Genomic DNA, 16,919 nt, shown 5'->3' with positions numbered 1-16,919 from the left:
TACCTATTTTCTCTGGTCAATTGTCTTTCATTTAACGGGCTATATTTTCTGTGTCATTAAATGTTCTAAAACTTGATTTGTTAATGGCTGCAAGTATGATTTAAAAGTGTAATTTAACAGTTTATTCCCCTGCTTTGGATTTTTTTTTTTTTTTTTTGGAGATGGGCTCATTCTGTCGCCCAGGCTGGAGTGCAGTGATCTCACAGCTCACTGCAGCCTTGACCTCCTCAGCTCAAGCGGTCCTCCCACCTCAGAGCTAGAAACACAGGCACATGCCACCAGTCTTGGTGGGTTTGTTTTTGTTTTTTTTGTTTTTGTTTTTGTAGAGACAGTTTCACCATGTTGCCCAGGCTTGGGTTTTTGAAAGATTTTCTTCCCCACACAATATTTTAAAAATCTGGTCCTTGGGCCAGGCACAGTGGCTCACGCCTGTAATCCCAGCATTTTGGGAGGCCAAGGCAGGCAGGTCGCCTGAGGTCAGAGTTCCAGACCAACCTGGCCAGCATGATGAAACCCTGTCTGTACTAAAAAAGAATACAAAAATTAGCTGGATGTGGTGTCAGGGGCCTGTAATCCCAGCTACTCAGGAAACTGAGGCAGGAGAATTGCTTGAACATGGGAGGTGGAGGTTGCAGTAAGCCAAGATCATGCCACTGCACTCCAGCCTGGGCAACAGAGTGAGACACCATCTCAAAAAAAAAAAAAAAAAATGCGTTTCTAGTAATAGTATTTGGAACCATTTCAAAATCAATTGGTTTTTATATCAGATCTGGCTCCCCAGGATTAAAGTTCGCATTCTAGTAATGTGTCTCTAAATCACTGACATCAATAGGTAGACGCTGGCAGAATCTAGTGAGAAACTCCATAGAGAGCCCAGGAGGGCCCGGCTCTGTGGGCGCCCTAGGTGCCGAGTGAGTACTCAGACCTCGCCGTGCCTGTGTTCTGCTGGGACATCCGTCCGTCTAGCCGGGCTCCTGGCAGCTGGCTGGGAAACCGTGCTTCACTGAGATTGAGATTCTTCACTCCTTGGTTTTCACAGCTGGTTTAATGGTGAAAAAGTCAGCTTCAGATGCTTCCATCTCCTCCGGCACCCATGGGCAGTATTCGATTTTGCAGACAGCGAGACTCCTGCCAGGAGCACTTCAGCAACCAGTGAGTTCTGCACTCATTTCACACCCAAGGGTTTTGCTGCAGTAGAGTATGGGATCTCTCTTCCCAGCGAATATATAGATTTAGATGTCTTTAACCCTCTACCTGCTCACCAGTGCATCTCCAGACCCCATAACCTACCCTCGAACGTCCTCCATAGGGCTTTTAAATGGTTGTATGGAGTGTTCTAGAGAAAATTGCTTTTGATGAAAAATCCCAAGTATCCCTGGTTTCCAGATTCATCCATTTCTCTCTCTTCCCATTCTTGCCTCTGCCCTTAGTGTACGGACAGAGCATTGCTTGGTAGAAGGGAAAAGGGGAGAAATTCAGATTGTCATCCCGTGTCATCCCGGGAAAATGATGGTCATTCTGGAGTCAAGTTAATTGAGAGAACAGGCTAAAAAGACACCTAAATAATGAAGTTGGGGAACACACTAGTAAGAGTAAAAGCTGTAGAGGATTGTGGAGGTGCAGGGTTCCAGAGGGTTCCATGAACTGCTGTGAAAGAGAGCAGGTGAAGGCAGGGGAGTAGAGGGAAGAGAGGGGAGGCCAGGTGCTGGGGGGGATGCTGTGCCCGGGATGCCTCTGGGAAGCTGGGCCTGGCCAGGTGCTTGTGCAGCCCCGACAGGTGGAGGGGTGACTGGAGGCCAGTGGTTTACAGTAGTGAAAATAGGTCATGAAAGGCAACCCAGATGCTGGATGAAGAAGAAAAAGCACGTTTGGCCGTGCGTGGTGGCTCATGCCTGTAATGCCAGCACTTTGGGAGGCCGAGGCAGGTGGATCACCTGAGGTCAGGAGTTCAAGTCCAGCCTGGCCAACATGATGAAACCCTGTCTCTACTAAAAATACAAAAATCAGCTGGGTGTAGTGGCAGGCGCCTGTAATCCCAGCTACGTGGGAGGCTGAGACAGGAGAATTGCCTGATCCCAGGAAGCAGAGGATGCAGTGAGCCAAGTTTGCACCGCTGGACTCCAGCCTGGGCAACAAAGAGCAAAACTCCATCTCAAAAAATAAAAATAAAGCACTTTTAAAGAAACACATATCTGGAAGGTATTTTAATAACTCAACCAGACCATGGAAAGAGTGGCCTCTGATTTTGCTTTCTGACTTTAACCTGGTTATTGAAATAAAGACAGAAGATGGTCAGTCCATATACAAAAATCTGTAACCACGCAGCTTTGGAGACAAGGGTCATTAGGTCTCTAGCGTATGGCTCTCTTGTTGGAAAGAGGGTGCTCCTGGGGAAAGAGAGGATGGCAGGGTGTGGTGGAGGCTGGAGTTTGTATGGTCAGCATAGTCTGGGGGAGCCCTGTGCAGACCCGCAGGTAGCACATGCATCCGTGAGGCTGTCTTCCTGCCTGTGCTGATACTCTGCTCTTCCTCATTCTGCCCTCAAGCCCAAGGCTCGGACTGGAATAAGTAAACCTTATAATGTCAAGCAGATCAAAACCACCAATGCCCAGGAGGCAGAAGCAGCAATCCGGTGTCTCCTGGAAGCCAGAGGAGGTAGGTGTTCTGCTGGAAGGGGAAACCCGATCTCCTTTTCCTCTCCCCATTAAAAGTGGTCTACGAACAAAAATAACTCTCTTTATTCTTCTGGAGGCAACATAAAATGAAAGCATCCTTTAGCAAGATTTTATATAAATCTATACTGATTGTCCATTTAAAATTCAGTGTGTCTATGAAAATCATCCTAGGGCTCTTAAGCAGCATCTAGAGGAGAGACTGAAATAAACTAAATTGAATTTTAAAAACAGGTTAATGCTGCCAGCACTGAGTCATTCTGCTAGCTTTATAAAAAAAGACACAGTTACAGTGTTTGTCCTAATTTCAGGCACAAAATCTACCTTTTAAATGGCTGGCAAGTGTAAGTAAAGTTTTTAGTGTCAGGCAGGGACCTCTTTCCCATCATCCTGTCTGTTTTCTGTTGCGGGTACTTCATTGAACCCACGTTAGTCACCTTGGGCTCTCCCGGCTTCATTCATAATCACTGGTAATTTACACTTTTACATTTGGCCTTGGCTTTGTTCCAGAATCTCCTTTGGCAAGAGGAGTGTGTGCCCGTTTTTTTTTTGTTTTTGTTTTTGTTTTTGTTTTTGTTTTGAGACTGAGTTTCACTGTGTCACTTGGGCTGGAGTGCAGTGGCTCAACCCCAGCTCACTGCAACCTTTGCCTCCCAGGTTCAAGCAATTCTCCTGCCTCAGCCTCCTGAGTAGCTGAGACTATAGGCGCCTACCACCATGCCCAGCTAATTTTTGTATTTTCAGTAGAAACAGAGTTTCACCATGTTGGCCAAGCTGGTCTCGAGCTCCCAACCTCCGGTGATTCACCCGCCTCAGCCTCCCAAAGTGCTGGGATTACAGGCGTGAGCCACCACGCCTGGCCGAGTGTGCCCTTTGAAAAGGCGTAAGCAGTCACCATTGCCTAATTTGCTTTTAGTCAGCATGTTTAACTGCTTTGGAATTCTCAAATAATATTGAAGGGGGCATGAGTTAAAAGGTTGAAAACTACTGTTGTAGAATGATACTGCCACAAATGGTTTCTTTTTTTATTTTAGAAAAATAACTAAAACTATGGATATAACAACCCAAGTTGCCATCAGCTGATAAGTGGATAAACAAAATGTGATCCATCCATACAATGGACTATTGTTCAGCCATTAAAAAAGAACGCTGATACACACTACCTCCTAAGTGGGCCTTGGAAAGATTATGCTATGTGAAAGAAAGAAGGAAAACAAAAAAGGCCACATAGTATACCATCCCTTTTTATGAAATGGCCACAGCCAGCAAATTCATGGGGTCAGAAAGTGCTTCGTGCTTCCCAGGGTCTGGAAAGAGGCGTGGGTGGGGAGTGACTGCTGATGGTGTGGAGCTTCTTTTTTGTGTGATGAAAATGTTCTGGAGTTAGATGGTAGTGATGGTTGCACAACTTTGTGGATATACTAAAAACAATGAAGGGTACACTTAAAAAGGGTCAATTTCACAGTATGTGAATTATATCACAATAAAGCTGTTTAAAAAAACAAAAACTAGAGATGTAGGTGTTACTAGAGGTTTGAAATCTACCTACAGTCCCAGCTTAACACGCTCTTGGTCATGGCCCCACTGAGATTTGGATGTGTTTGGATCATCTCCTCTGAGAAAGGTAAGTACATATGAGACTTTGCATATGATCTCAGGGTCTCACTGGTCCATATCCAGACTATCCACAGACCCCAGATCACCACCCCTGCTAGGAAGGTGAATGTGAAAAGCTGGAGCTACTGGGCGCAGTGGCTCACGCCCCTATTATCCTAGCACTTTGGGAGGCTGGGGCAGGAGCATTGCTTGAGTCCAGGAGTTCAAGGCAAAAATTTATTTTATTTCATTTTATTTATTTATTTATTTATAACAAGAGTCTCACTCTGTTGCCCAGTCTGGAGTGCTGTAGTGCAATTTCAGCTCACTGCAACCTCTGCCTCCCAGAGGAGAAGATTGAAGCGATTCTCCTGCCTCAGCCTCCCGAGTAGCTGGGCCTACAGGCACACACCACCACACCTGGCTACTTTTTGTATTTTTAGTAGAGATGGGGTTTCACCATGGCGGCCAGGCTTGTCTTGAACTCCTAACCTCATGATCTGCCCACCTCAGCCTCCCACAGTACTGGGATTATAGGTGTGAGCTACCACACCCTGCCCAAAAAATTTGAAATTAGCTGGGCATGGTAGTTCACACCAATAGTCCGAGCTACTTGGGAGGCTGAGGTAAGATTGCATGAGCCCAGGAGTTCCAGCAACATAGTGAGACCTCATCTCTGCTAAAAATTAAAAAAAAAATTAGCTGGGCATGGTGGCACTCACCTGTAATCCCAGCTACTCAGGAGGCTGAAGTGGGAGAGTTACTGGAGCCTGGGAGGTTGAGACTGCAGTGAGTCGTGATCGCACCGCTGCACTCCAGCCTGGGTGACACAGCACAATCCCATCTTAAAAAATAAATAGTGAAAAAAGCTGGGCTGAACCTAGCTGGTTAGTCCTGAAATACACTGAATTCGTAAATTACCCTTAGGATGTAGACTGTCTAAAGACGAAATCATGCAGTGAATTGCCTCGCCCTTGACACTGCTGCCATGTGGTTTTATGCTTCAGGCGCCTCAGAAGAAGCCTTCAACACCATGGCCCCGAGGGACCAAGCATCCTCTGAACCAGAGCCTATACCAGGGGCAGCCAAACCAGAGACCCCACAGGCACCCCCGCTCCTGCCCCGCCGGCCCCCACCCAGAGTTCCTGCCATCAAGAAGCCAACCTTGAGAAGGACAGGAAAGGTAACAGCCTGTAGCATAAAGCCTCTTACTCCTAAGTCGCTCGGATGTCTTGTTAAGCATTGTGTCTCACAGACAAAAAATCTAGTTACCTATGGACATCCTCTCATTCATGAGTTCCAGACACGCCGTGTCTTTGGAGAAGGGTTTGACAACTGCTTCCTCCCTCATGCCCTACTGTGTCTTGGCTCTGGCTGAGAAGAACAAGGGGTCTGCTGTCTCGCAGATTGTCAGTGTGACAAGAACAGCTTGGAGGTATTATGCTTCCTAAGTGTTCTGGATCCCCAGAGGGAACCACAGTGGGATGCTTTTCCCCACGTGTTCTGGTACCGTCCATTTGTGTGTGGTCTGTGTTGTGTGCACGTGGTTTCAAGGCATTAGAAAAACAGTAACCAATTCCCGGATTTGCCAGGTTCACAGGCTCTCGTGCGGCCTCGGTCTACATGAGGTTCCACCGCTTTTCTTGACACTTTTCTTGCAGATTGTTTTTTGCTCTCGCTCTCAAGCTTCTCAGCCTTGCTTACTGCTTCAAAGACATGAGTTTGTAAGGACAGTAGCAGCCCAAAGACTGGCATCTGTAGACACATCTGGATCTTCCGTTTGATCTCAGTGTTCTAGTAACGGACCCTCGGTAATCCCTCCCTGGCCATCACAGTGTGGTGCTGCTCCCCCGCAAGGGGGTGAGAGCAGGGACTCTGGCTTCACTCTCGGCAGCACTTGCTTTGTATTTCCTGGGTTGCTCTTCCATCCCACGTTGGCTCATTGCCATCCATCCCTTGTCCAGGCCTCCTTACAAAGTGGACCTTTTTCCTCCCCCTTTTCCCTGTTCAGATGTTCCTCGACTTAAAATGGGGTTATGTCCCCAATAAACCCATCATAAGTTGAAAATTATCATATCAAAAAAAAAAAAAGAAAAATGTCAAAACTGCATCTAATACACCTAACCTACCAAACGTCATAGCCTCGCTGACCTTAAGCATGCTCAGAGCACATACATTGGCCTACAGCTGGGCAAAAAAAAAAAAAAAAAAAAAAAAATCTAACACAGCCTATATTATAATACTAAAAATAAAAGGTCAAACTTCAAAATTCAAAGTATGCTTTCTATGGAACATTAGCACTTGCAAACTGGGGTAAAGTGGAAAATCCTAAGCAGAACCATTGTTAAGTCGGGGACCACCTGCTTTGTCTTTTCTTGTGAAAGCCAGAAGCAGAAATGGATTCATTTTCTCAACCTGCTGCACAGGAGTTAGAGTAAAAAGCTGTTGGAAAAGAGATTTTTTTTTTAAATTTGTTTTCTAAAGAACCAAAAGAAATTCTGAAATGCCAACGTTTAACTAGCCTACTGATCTCCATTTCTGTACGAAAGCTTCATTTTGACTGTGCAATTGTTTTCTTTGTGATAGATCTGAATCAAAACCAAGGCAGTGTAAAAGTTTCCATTTTTACCAATATTTAAGTATAAAAGATTCAGTGAGCAACGTGCAGTGGCTCACGCCTGTAATCACAGCACTTTTGGAGGCCAAGGCAGGTGGATCACCTGAGGTCAGGAGTTCAAGACCAGCCTGACCAACATGGTGAAACCCCATCTCCACTAAAAATACAAAAAATAGCCGGACATGGTGGCACATGCCTGTAATTCCAGCTACTAGGGAGGTTGAGGCAGGAGAATCGCTAGAACCCAGAAGGTGGAGGTTGCAGTGAGCTGAAATTACACCATTGCACTCCAGCCTGGGAGACAGAGTAACACTCTGTCTCAAAAAAAAAAAAAAAAAAAAAAAAATTCAAGGAGAAAGTATATCCATTGGTTCTTCAATTAGTTTAGTATTGTAACACAAGTTACTTCACCCTAGCGTGGCCCAGACCATACATCAGCCCAGGCTGCATTTTCAAAGAGTGTTTTCAGAGAATTTCCCTTACTTTCAGTAAGGGAAAAGCATAACCCCATTTCCTAAAGTGACAAAGAGAAGTTTGTCTCTGATTATTTACTGTGGCCCTGGTTTTAAAATTTCCACTCATTTTCATTGGACCTGCTGGTGTGACCTGATAAATGTGTGTTTCTCCTGTGCTTTTTCTTACCTGGTCACATTTCTGGCATCCCACAAGTTCTCAAATCTTGAATTTGCTAGAATGTCAGCTTGGTCTCATCTCTGTCCTCTGCTGACCACTCAGTGTCCTCTGGTCCTCGGCTTCCCAGGGGTTGGCTTCTCATTTACACTCTTTGTCCTATTTTTTCTCAGCCCCTGTCACCGGAAGAACAGTTGGAGCAACAGCCTTGCCATTTTACAATCGGGCCCCCGGAGACAAGCCTTGAGACCCCTCCTGTCGCCACAGCTCCTCAAGTCCCTCCTGTTCCCAAACCAAGAACATTTCAGCCTGGGAAAGTTGCAGAGAGGAGGCCAAGCCATGGAAAGCCAGCATCAGATGAAGCCCCTCCTGTGGCAGGAGCCTCCATGCCACCACCTCCAGAGGCACCATCTCTTGTGCCCAAAGTCCCCCCGAGGAGGAAGAAGTCAGCCCCCGCAGCCTTCCACCTGCAGGTGCTGCAGAGCAATAGCCAGATCCTCCAGGGCCTCACTTACAACAGCAGCGACAGCGCCTCTGGTCACCCGCCTGACACGGGCACTGCATTCCCACAAGGGGACTTTCTCAACACTTCCTCTGCTAGAAGCCCCGACAGCGATGGCACCAAAGCAATGAAGCTAGGGGCAGCCCCCCTTCTTGGCGATTATCAGGACCCCTTCTGGAACCTTCTTCACCACCCTACACTGTTGAATAACGCTTGGCCTTCTAAGAGCTCAGACCCTTTGGACTCAGGGACCAGGAGCCCCAAAAGGGCTCCCATTGACCCAGCATCAGCTAGAGCTTCAGCTGCCAAGGTGGAGCTGCCACCAGATCGTGAACACAACACCTTGGGTCACTGGTTGACAATCGGTGACCAAGACAAGAGGACAGCACTGCAGGTATTTGACCCACTGGCAAAAACATGACTCCGTGGCTTTGAAGGCCGCCCTCCTGCAGAATGCATACCTTCTTCCCTCTAGGCATCGCTCCACCAGAAGACACACCCATTTAAAGGCACACTGGCTAAAACATTTGTGCATCTGTCACTTGCGTAGTTTACAAAAATTGTGTCTCTTATTCAGTAAGATGGTTAGCCACCAAAAGATATTTCATTCAAGACTTGTTCATCTGAAGTTTCCTCTTAAAGGAATGGGAACCTTCCTGTTAAATTCGGTGTATGGATTTTAAGCAAGGACATCTAGCTGATGAGGCCCGAGAAGTTCTTGCCCATTGAATTTTTAAATGGTCATTCAGTTCATGTTGTCTTTTGTCTTTTGTTTTATTTGTATTTTACAGATTTGGAATAACATTTTGGAGAGCTACCTGAAGGTTGATGTATAAAGTAAGGATTCGAGAAAGAGGTCTTTGGGACCATTAATAGCTGCCCTGGCCCACTTAAACAAGGTTACAAAAAGTCAGAGTAGGAAGCAGCAAATAGGTCAGCCTCATGACTAGACTGTACATTCCCATGAGCCCTCGTGTTTAACTGTATCCATGTGTATTAACCTTGATGTGTGAATCCCCGGGAAGCTGGTGTCATACACCGTTTTGCCTCTAAAGTATATACTGTTAGCTTAACCTTAGCTTCAACTAGCTGAAGACTCCTGTGCCATCTCTTAGACATTGCATGCCCTATCAATTACTATAATCCTGGGCCATGGCGTGCTACTGAAACCAATTTTTAGCCACCATCTAGTCCTTATTAAATGAAACCTCATGGATTCTTTGTTCCACTTATATTCCATACATACCACATAAAAGCACAGTGTGAAAACTCATGCTGGCATGGGATATTGATTCTCGTTGTTAGAAAATGGAGAGTATTTCAGCCTCGTCTGACCGGCTGGAGCTTCAGGGTGGAAAGTACTATGTGTCCGTGCATCTAAGAATCCCCAGGGCAGTGTTTCTGGGTTTCCTTGTCTGTATGTTTATTAGGTTTATTTCTTGCCTATTCATTTTACCCACATTTCCAACACCACTTCTCACCTATTCGATAACTGAAAAAGACATTACCATAATGTTTTACATTTCTATAGTAATGTGACAAGGTCTAGCATCCATTTGGAGCAGATATTAATAAGAAGTTCACTGGTGAAATCTTATTGTGTCACTTGTCGTATCTGGGAGCCTTTCATGTCACAGACTTGTACAGCAGTGATAAAGTGTCGTTCCTCACATGACTGGGAATGTCTGTCCTAAATGCTCACACTAGGACGGTAAGGATCATCTTGCCCGGGCTGTGCCACTGTCCTGTTACCAATTAGACCTCTGGAATTTCAGAGTTAGTTTTCATTGTCACTATCAAAATGTATTGTAGATTACTTAAATCTGGCAATCAAAACAAAAGCTACAACAGGCATCTCTTTTCATCTGAAAACTAATACCGGGAAAAGGATAAAAGAAAAAGGAATCCATGATCCACAGAGCTAAACAGATAAGATGCATAGTTGACCAGACATAAAAGGGGGTGTTTAGGTGGTCAGGATGCCTTTGGCGGCATTTACGTGCTTTATGTGATACTTACCTCCATAACAAGAGAAATAAATGGAATGGTCCTTAATAGAGTTTAGGGGAGCGCCCAAGATGGGTTGCTTGGAGAAGCTGATTTGCCAAGATGCACATCGCTACTAACAAGCAAGAGTCAGAAATGAAGTGAAATTGAAGAATTTATTCAAATGCTCTTTTCCTTATCACCTCTTTTCTCACCAAAAAGGAGGTAAATTTGAAAACAGAAAAATGTAACAACCAGTCAGGAAAAGTGAGCTCCTCTACTGCCTGCAGTGCTGAAAATAGATCTCATTTTTAGGTTTTCTCTTTGTTCCGGAGAGCAAATAAATGGGACAGAGAATAAAATTTCTGTTAAGATAGGTGCTCATCTCCTAAGTAGTGAATCCAAAAAGTTACAAGGAGTTTAAGAGTTAAATATTATTTGATGATGGCTGTCAAATTTAGTGAACAACACAGATTGGATTTTGAGTTGGTGATATGTGGTTCTCAACCAGAATTCTCTTTAAAAAAAAAAAAAAAAGAGGACAATTGGAATTGCCTTATTTTTAAAATTAATGCTTACTAGTTGGTAGCATTCCCAGGTCAGCAGCAGAGCTGATTAAATAATCTTGACAGTGAGCAGCTGCCATCTTGGGGATTTCGTCCTGTGGTTTTTTTAAAGGGTTCATCTTTGATGCTACCATCCAGGACTTCTGTGACCTTGTAGCTTACTTTGTTACTGCTGTTCTCTAACGTGATGGACTGCTTTAGGTACTTGACAACTCACCATTGCCTCCCTGATCCAAGCATAGTACCTTTTACATCATCATCTTCTCAGACTTCTTGCCTGTTCTTAAAATTTGTTTTGGTTAATGGCTGAATTAGGACATCAGCTCAAGCAATTCCTGTAACAGTTTAAAGTTGTTGAAGTTCAAGGCACATAATAAAATTCTCCCTAATGTGTGTATAAGTATAAACAAAGTAATGTATCAAAGCATTCAGTTTACAATGAAATCATTTCATTGGGAAGAAAAGCTGCAAAGATTATTGGGGAACTAGTGATTAATAAAATCCTGTAATATTTTTTGAAGTGAAAATTTGTACTGAAGTTGCACATGATACCTATTAAATGTTTTTGTCTTTTTTAAAATTGGGTTTCTTTCTTTTCAGATATGAAGAGAAACTTGGAATATCTGACTAGCCATCTGTTCTGGATCAAGTGCAATTACTAGTTATTCCTCTTGAGTTTTGGGTTTTGATTCATTTTTTTAACTATCAAATTAAGTTGAAAAAACAAAAGTAATCATTTGGTTAAGAATTTATGACTTGAATGCTACTAGCAGGGACCTCTGCCACAACATATAATAACTTTATGCTACGTTATCTACAAGACTTGAGAGCTGCTAGAATTTATTTTCTGCATGATTTTATAGCAAACTTATAAAGCCTGAACTGCTAGTTTGAGTCTATTACAACATAGAGGCAGGAGATGGGAGGAAACACTCTTCCAAGTTCTGTTTAGGTTTGCTCTAAGCTAATTAATACAATACAGGTCATAAATGTTCTCTGATGATTTTTAGAAATAATATAATCTCAAAATAATAAATATGGCTAGTCCTGCCTGGCCAGTAAGGAAATATATTGAATTCAATAAATCTGCAGCCAGTTGCAGAAACTTCCTTTCCAAGGGAGTGGGGGAGATAGGTTTAAAACACAGTCTCATAAAAGGCAAATTGTTTGCCTATATCTCAATTAAGATAAGAGTACAAATGACACCAGGCACAATGGCGCATGCCTGTAATCCCAGCACTTTTCGAGGCCGAGGTGGGTGGATCACCTGAGGCTGGGTGTTTGAGACTAGCCTGCCCAACATGGTGAAACTCTGTCTCTACTAAAAATACAAAAATTAGCTGGGTGAGGTGGCACATGAGTGTAATCCCAGCTACTTGGGAGGCTGAGGCAGGGGAATCCCTTGAGCCTGGTAGGCAGAGGTTGCAGTGAACTGAGACTGCACCACTGCAATCCAGCCAGAGTTTGACTCTGTCTCAAAAAAATTAAGAGTGCAAATTGAGAGAGTCATCGTGAACAGAGGGTTAGGGAAGATTTGGGAGAATCATAGTATGTAGTGTTTTCCTGAGTTGATTTTTTTATTTTTTTGAGATGGAGTCTCACTCTTTCGCCAGGCTGGAGTGCAGTGGTATGATCTTGGATCACTGCAACCTCTGCCTCCTGGATTCAAGTGATTCTCCTGCCCCAGCCTCCCATGTAGCTGGGACTACAGGTGTGCGACACCACACCCAGCTAATTTTTGCATTTTTAGTAGAGACGGGGTTTCGCCATGTTGGCAAGGATGGACTCAATCTCTTGACCTCATGACTCGCCTGCCTCGGCCTCCCAAAGTGCTGGAATTACAGATGTGAGCAACCACACCCAGCCAAGAGCTCTTTTTTTAGTGCTGAATAATAATCCATTGTCTGAGTGTACCAGTTTTTCCATTCTCCTACTGAAGGAAATCTTAGTTGCCTCCAAGTTTTGGCAATTATGAATAAAGCTGCTATAAACATCTCTACATTTTTGTGTGGACATAAGTTTTCAGTTCATTTGGGTAAATACCAAGGAGCACAGCTGCTGGATCATATGGTAAGAGAGTATATTTGTAAGAAACTGCCAAAGTATCTTCCAAAGTGGTGGTACCATTTTGCATTCCCCCCAACAGTGAATGAGAGTTTCTGCTGCTCCACATCCTCACCAGATCTGGTGCTGACGGTGTTTTGGGATTCTGGCCATTCTAACAGGTATGTAGTGGTGTCTCGTTTTTACTTGCAATTTCCTAATGACATGATATTGAACATCTTGTCACATGTACATTTGGCATCTGTGTGTCGTCTTTGGTGAAGTATCTCTGTTCAGATATTTGGCCCAGTTTTTAAATGAATGGTTAATTATCTTACTGTTGAGTTTTAAGTGTTCTTCATACATTTTGGGTAACAGTCCTTTAACAGATACATGGTTTGCAAATCATTTTCTCTGAGTCTGTAGCTTGTCTTCTCATTCTCTTGATGTTGTCTTCTGCAGAGCAGAAAGGAGGGTTAAGAATTTGAAAAGTAACAGAGTTGATTAGTAGAAAGAATGCTGCCAATGTTAAAGATACTTCCAGAGGGCCTTAAATCACAGTTGAGGATTTTATTCTGTGTATCATAGAAGCTGGTCATAGAAACATCTGAATAAATCTGTGTGGTAGAATGGCTAAGATTATATGCTTTGATGGGCTAATAGCAACTCTTCAAAGCTACTGGAATATAGTTTAGAAATGGTATGAAGGGAGGATCCAACAACTTCTTCCTGAGGGATGCTCACACAAGGACCATTTATTCAGTAATAAACCATTGCTCTTGCTTCCTGAATTAGGTTTCTTAAGGGGTTATTCAATTTTATTGACATTTTCAAAGAGCAGCTTTGGGATTTATATATCCTATTTTTTTTTCTTTTTTATCTTGTATCTTTTTTTTTAGATGGAGTCTCGCTCTGTTGCCAGGCTGGATGGAGTTCAGTGGCATGATCTTGGCTCACTGCAATCTCCGCCTTCCGGGTTCAAGCGATTCTCCTGCCTCAGCCTCCCAAGAGCTGGGACTACAGGCGCCCACCACCACACCCAGCTAATTTTTGTATTTTTTTTGTAGACACAGGGTTTCACCATGTTGGCCAGGATGGTCTCGATCTCCTGACCTCATGATCCACCTGCCTCAACCTCCCAAAGCACTGAGATTACCAGTATGACCCACAGTACCTTGCCTTTTCTTTTCTTCTGTCACCCAGGCTAGAGTACAGTGGCGTGATCATAGCTCACTGTAGCCTTGACCTCCTGGGCTCAAACGATCCTCCCACCTAAGGTCCCAAGTAGCTGAAACTATAGGGGCAGGACACCAGGCTGGTCTCGAACTCCTGGCCTCAAGCAATCCTCCTGCCTTGGTCTCCCAAAGTGTTGGGACTACAGGTGTGGGCCACCATGCCTAGCTCCCTCTGTATTGTATTTAAAAATATTTTTCATTGGCCAGCACAGTGGCTCACGCCTGTAATCTCAGCACTTTGGGAAGCCAAGGCAGGCAAATCACTTGAGATCTGTAGTCTGAGATCAGCCTGGCCAAACATGGGAAAAACCTGTCTCTACTACAAATGTAAAAATTAGCTGGGCGTGGTGGTACATGCCTGTAATCCCAGCTACTTGAGAGGCTGAGGCACGAGAATCGCTTTAACCCAGAAGCCGGAGGCTTCAGTGAGCCAAGATTGCGCCACAGTACTCCAGCTGGGGTGACAGAGCAAGACTCTGTCTAGAAATTTATTTTTTCCTTTGTTTTTCAAACATCTCTAATTTTAACTTTAATTTTGATCTGTTTTGTACTATTTTGTTCTTTTCCTAATCTTAATTAAAAGAACTGGGTTTTTAATTTTAGTCTTTCTTAATAATAAAAATATTTAATTAAAGTTATACATTTTCCTTTGATTTTAGCTTTAACTGCACTCTATACATTTTGGCATGAAATTTTCTCCTTGTCCTGAATTACTCGATTGTAATTTGTTGTTATTTCCTCTTTGATCCATTGGTTATTTAGGAGACTGCATAATTTCCAAGTAGTTAAGGGTTTGTTTTTAATTTTTTTTTTTTTTTTTTGGTATTTGAAACTGCTTACCCCTAATTTTATTGGCATGTGACCTGAGACTATGACCTAGAAAAGCATCTACTTTTGAAAACGTGTTAAAGTTAGATGTGACCACGTGCAGGATTGATTTTTGAAGTGGTTTCATCAATATAATTTTTTTTTTCAGTCATAGGGAATGGAGAGTGTGTGTGTGTGTGTGTGTGTGTGTGTGTGTGTGTGTGTGTGTGTAACTGATCTGCTGTCAGTTACACTCTACCTGCTGGAAAAGGTCTTTGTGCAAGGGAGATCTGTGGGGGGTGGTGAAGGCTCTAGTGCTAGTTCCAAAGTGATGCCCTCGCCCTCTCCTACCAGAATTCCTTAGATGTTGCTGAATAAATGTTTCACAATTTGTTGTAAGCCTTTTGGAGTATCTCTGGAGATGCTGAATGATTGCTTTTGCTAATTTTGACCAGTTTAATAGATGTCTTTCTGGGGAAGAGGTTTCCCTGAACCTCTCATGTGGCTGTTCTGGAACGTAGCCCCTCTGGGCTCTCCGTGTTCTGTCCCATTGGCCTCCTTGTCTATCCGTGTGCCAATGCAACATTGTCTTATTTTATTTAACTTTGATATCTGATAAGCACTCCTACCATATTCTTTTTCTTTAAAAGTATCTTGGCTATTTTTGAGTTTTTGTATTTTTACATCAATTTTAAAATTAATCCAAGTTCCATTTTTAAAAACCTGTTGGAATTTTTGGGACTGCATGGAATAGAATAGATTGGCTTTACATTATTAGCACATCTCTTCATTTAAGGTTTTCCTTGATGTTTCTTAGTTTTTAACTTGTTATAAGAAGTTTCAGACATACATGAAATCAAACAGTCTCGACTCTCGTATATGTCACCTAAATTTAACAATAATACTTTGCTATATTTGCTTTATATATTTTTCCTTTGCTGAAATATTTAAAGCAATTCTGCTATCACACTTGACTCCTCGATACTTTCAATATGTATCTCATTTTCTTTCATAATCTTAATGTCATTATTATATCTAACATAATTCTTATTTTAAAATTCATTTGCTATTTTTTGCTAGTATACTTATATATAGATGTTTTTATATTGAACGTATCAGCAACCTTGCCAAACTCTCAAAATTCTAACAATTTACTGTATTTTGATATACCTAATATGCCATCATTTATCAGATCTACCATTTATGTACCATCATTCTTAAGAAGACGTCTAAATTATGACTCAAGATCTATTGTGAGATGCAGCCCAATTCCAGAGATGTTCAAATATTGTAAGATGTGTCTTGGAATTGATAAGACATGGTATCTGTGGATCTGCTGGATCACCAGCAAACAATGAATTTTGTTTATTCCTTTCTCATCCTTGTATCTTTGTGTCTTTTTCTTGCCTAAAGAGTTGGCTAGGACATTTGGTACAATGTTAAATACGCTGATAGTAGGTATTCTTGTGTTATTCCTGTTCTCAGAGGGAAGGTGTTAATATGTTTACTAAGTATTGTTTATTGCTGTTGTTTTCTTTAAATATCCTTTATTGAGAAAATTCTCTTCCTGGCTTGCTATCTTTTGTGTGAATAGTAAATTTTATCAGATATTTTGTGTGTGTTGCAATGATTATGATTTTTCCTTTCATTTAATGTGGTGAATTACATTGACTGATTTTTCAATACCAATCAAACCTTGCATTCACTGTGTAACTCCAACTTGGGCAGATTATTTTATCCTCAAATATTGCTAGATTTAGCTTGTCAATATTTTTGCTTGGGATTTTTGCAGCTTCATCCGTAAGTGAGAGCGGCTTGTAACTTTCCCTTTTTTATACTGCCCTTGAATGGTTTTGGTATCAATGTTTTGTTAACCTCATAAAATGAGCTGGGAACAACACTCTTTTAACTGGAAGAACTTGATAATTTTGGAACTGCTTCCTCCTTAAACTTCTGGTAGCCCTCACCAGTCAAGTTCTGTCTAGGTCTGTTCTAAGCTAATTTTAAGACATAAAATATGGGTCATAAATGTTCTCTGATGATTTTCAGCAATAAGAATACACTGATAATCTCAAAGTAATAAATATGGCTAGTCCTTCCTGACCAGTAAGGAATAGTGTATGGAATTCACTTGGGCCTATAGTTTGTGATATTCTTAAATTACTTATTCTATTCCTTTTATAGGTATAAAACTAAGTTTTCTACTTCATGGGCAAGTTGAGTAAGCTGTATTTTCCTTGGGGTTTTCTATTAAAAATTTAATAA

At 42.5% G+C, this 16,919-nt stretch overlaps 2 protein-coding genes across 10 annotated transcripts in view; one reads left to right on the top strand and one right to left on the bottom strand.

Moving 5' to 3' along the window:
* The window catches only part of SYNJ2 (synaptojanin 2), a 122,080-nt gene extending 110,931 nt beyond the window's left edge, over nt 1-11,149 (top strand). For 7 of the 9 annotated variants that reach the window (XM_010344300.3, XM_010344301.3, XM_010344299.3 and 4 more), the window contains 4 exons: nt 1,040-1,152; nt 2,547-2,655; nt 5,276-5,451; nt 7,689-11,149. In XM_010344300.3, the coding sequence (XP_010342602.1) occupies nt 1,040-1,152; nt 2,547-2,655; nt 5,276-5,451; nt 7,689-8,438 (1,148 nt within the window). In that variant the 3' untranslated portion in view covers nt 8,439-11,149. Of the gene's footprint in view, nt 1-1,039; nt 1,153-2,546; nt 2,656-5,275; nt 5,452-5,929; nt 6,080-7,688 lie in introns of all 9 variants that reach the window. The other 2 variants (XM_074397195.1, XM_074397194.1) reach the window with 1 other exon arrangement.
* A 68-nt stretch (nt 11,150-11,217) lies between these two features.
* Nucleotides 11,218-16,919, bottom strand: part of SERAC1 (serine active site containing 1) — a 66,097-nt gene continuing 60,395 nt past the window's right edge. Inside the window, exon 19 of the mRNA XM_074397201.1 lies at nt 11,218-13,068. The gene's annotated coding sequence lies outside the window, so the exon portion shown is untranslated. The remainder of the gene's footprint in view (nt 13,069-16,919) is intronic.

This window comes from Saimiri boliviensis, chromosome 4, assembly GCF_048565385.1.
Source record: "Saimiri boliviensis isolate mSaiBol1 chromosome 4, mSaiBol1.pri, whole genome shotgun sequence".
Classification (NCBI taxonomy): Eukaryota; Metazoa; Chordata; class Mammalia; order Primates; family Cebidae; genus Saimiri; species Saimiri boliviensis.
This window is presented reverse-complemented; position numbering and strand designations above follow the sequence as displayed.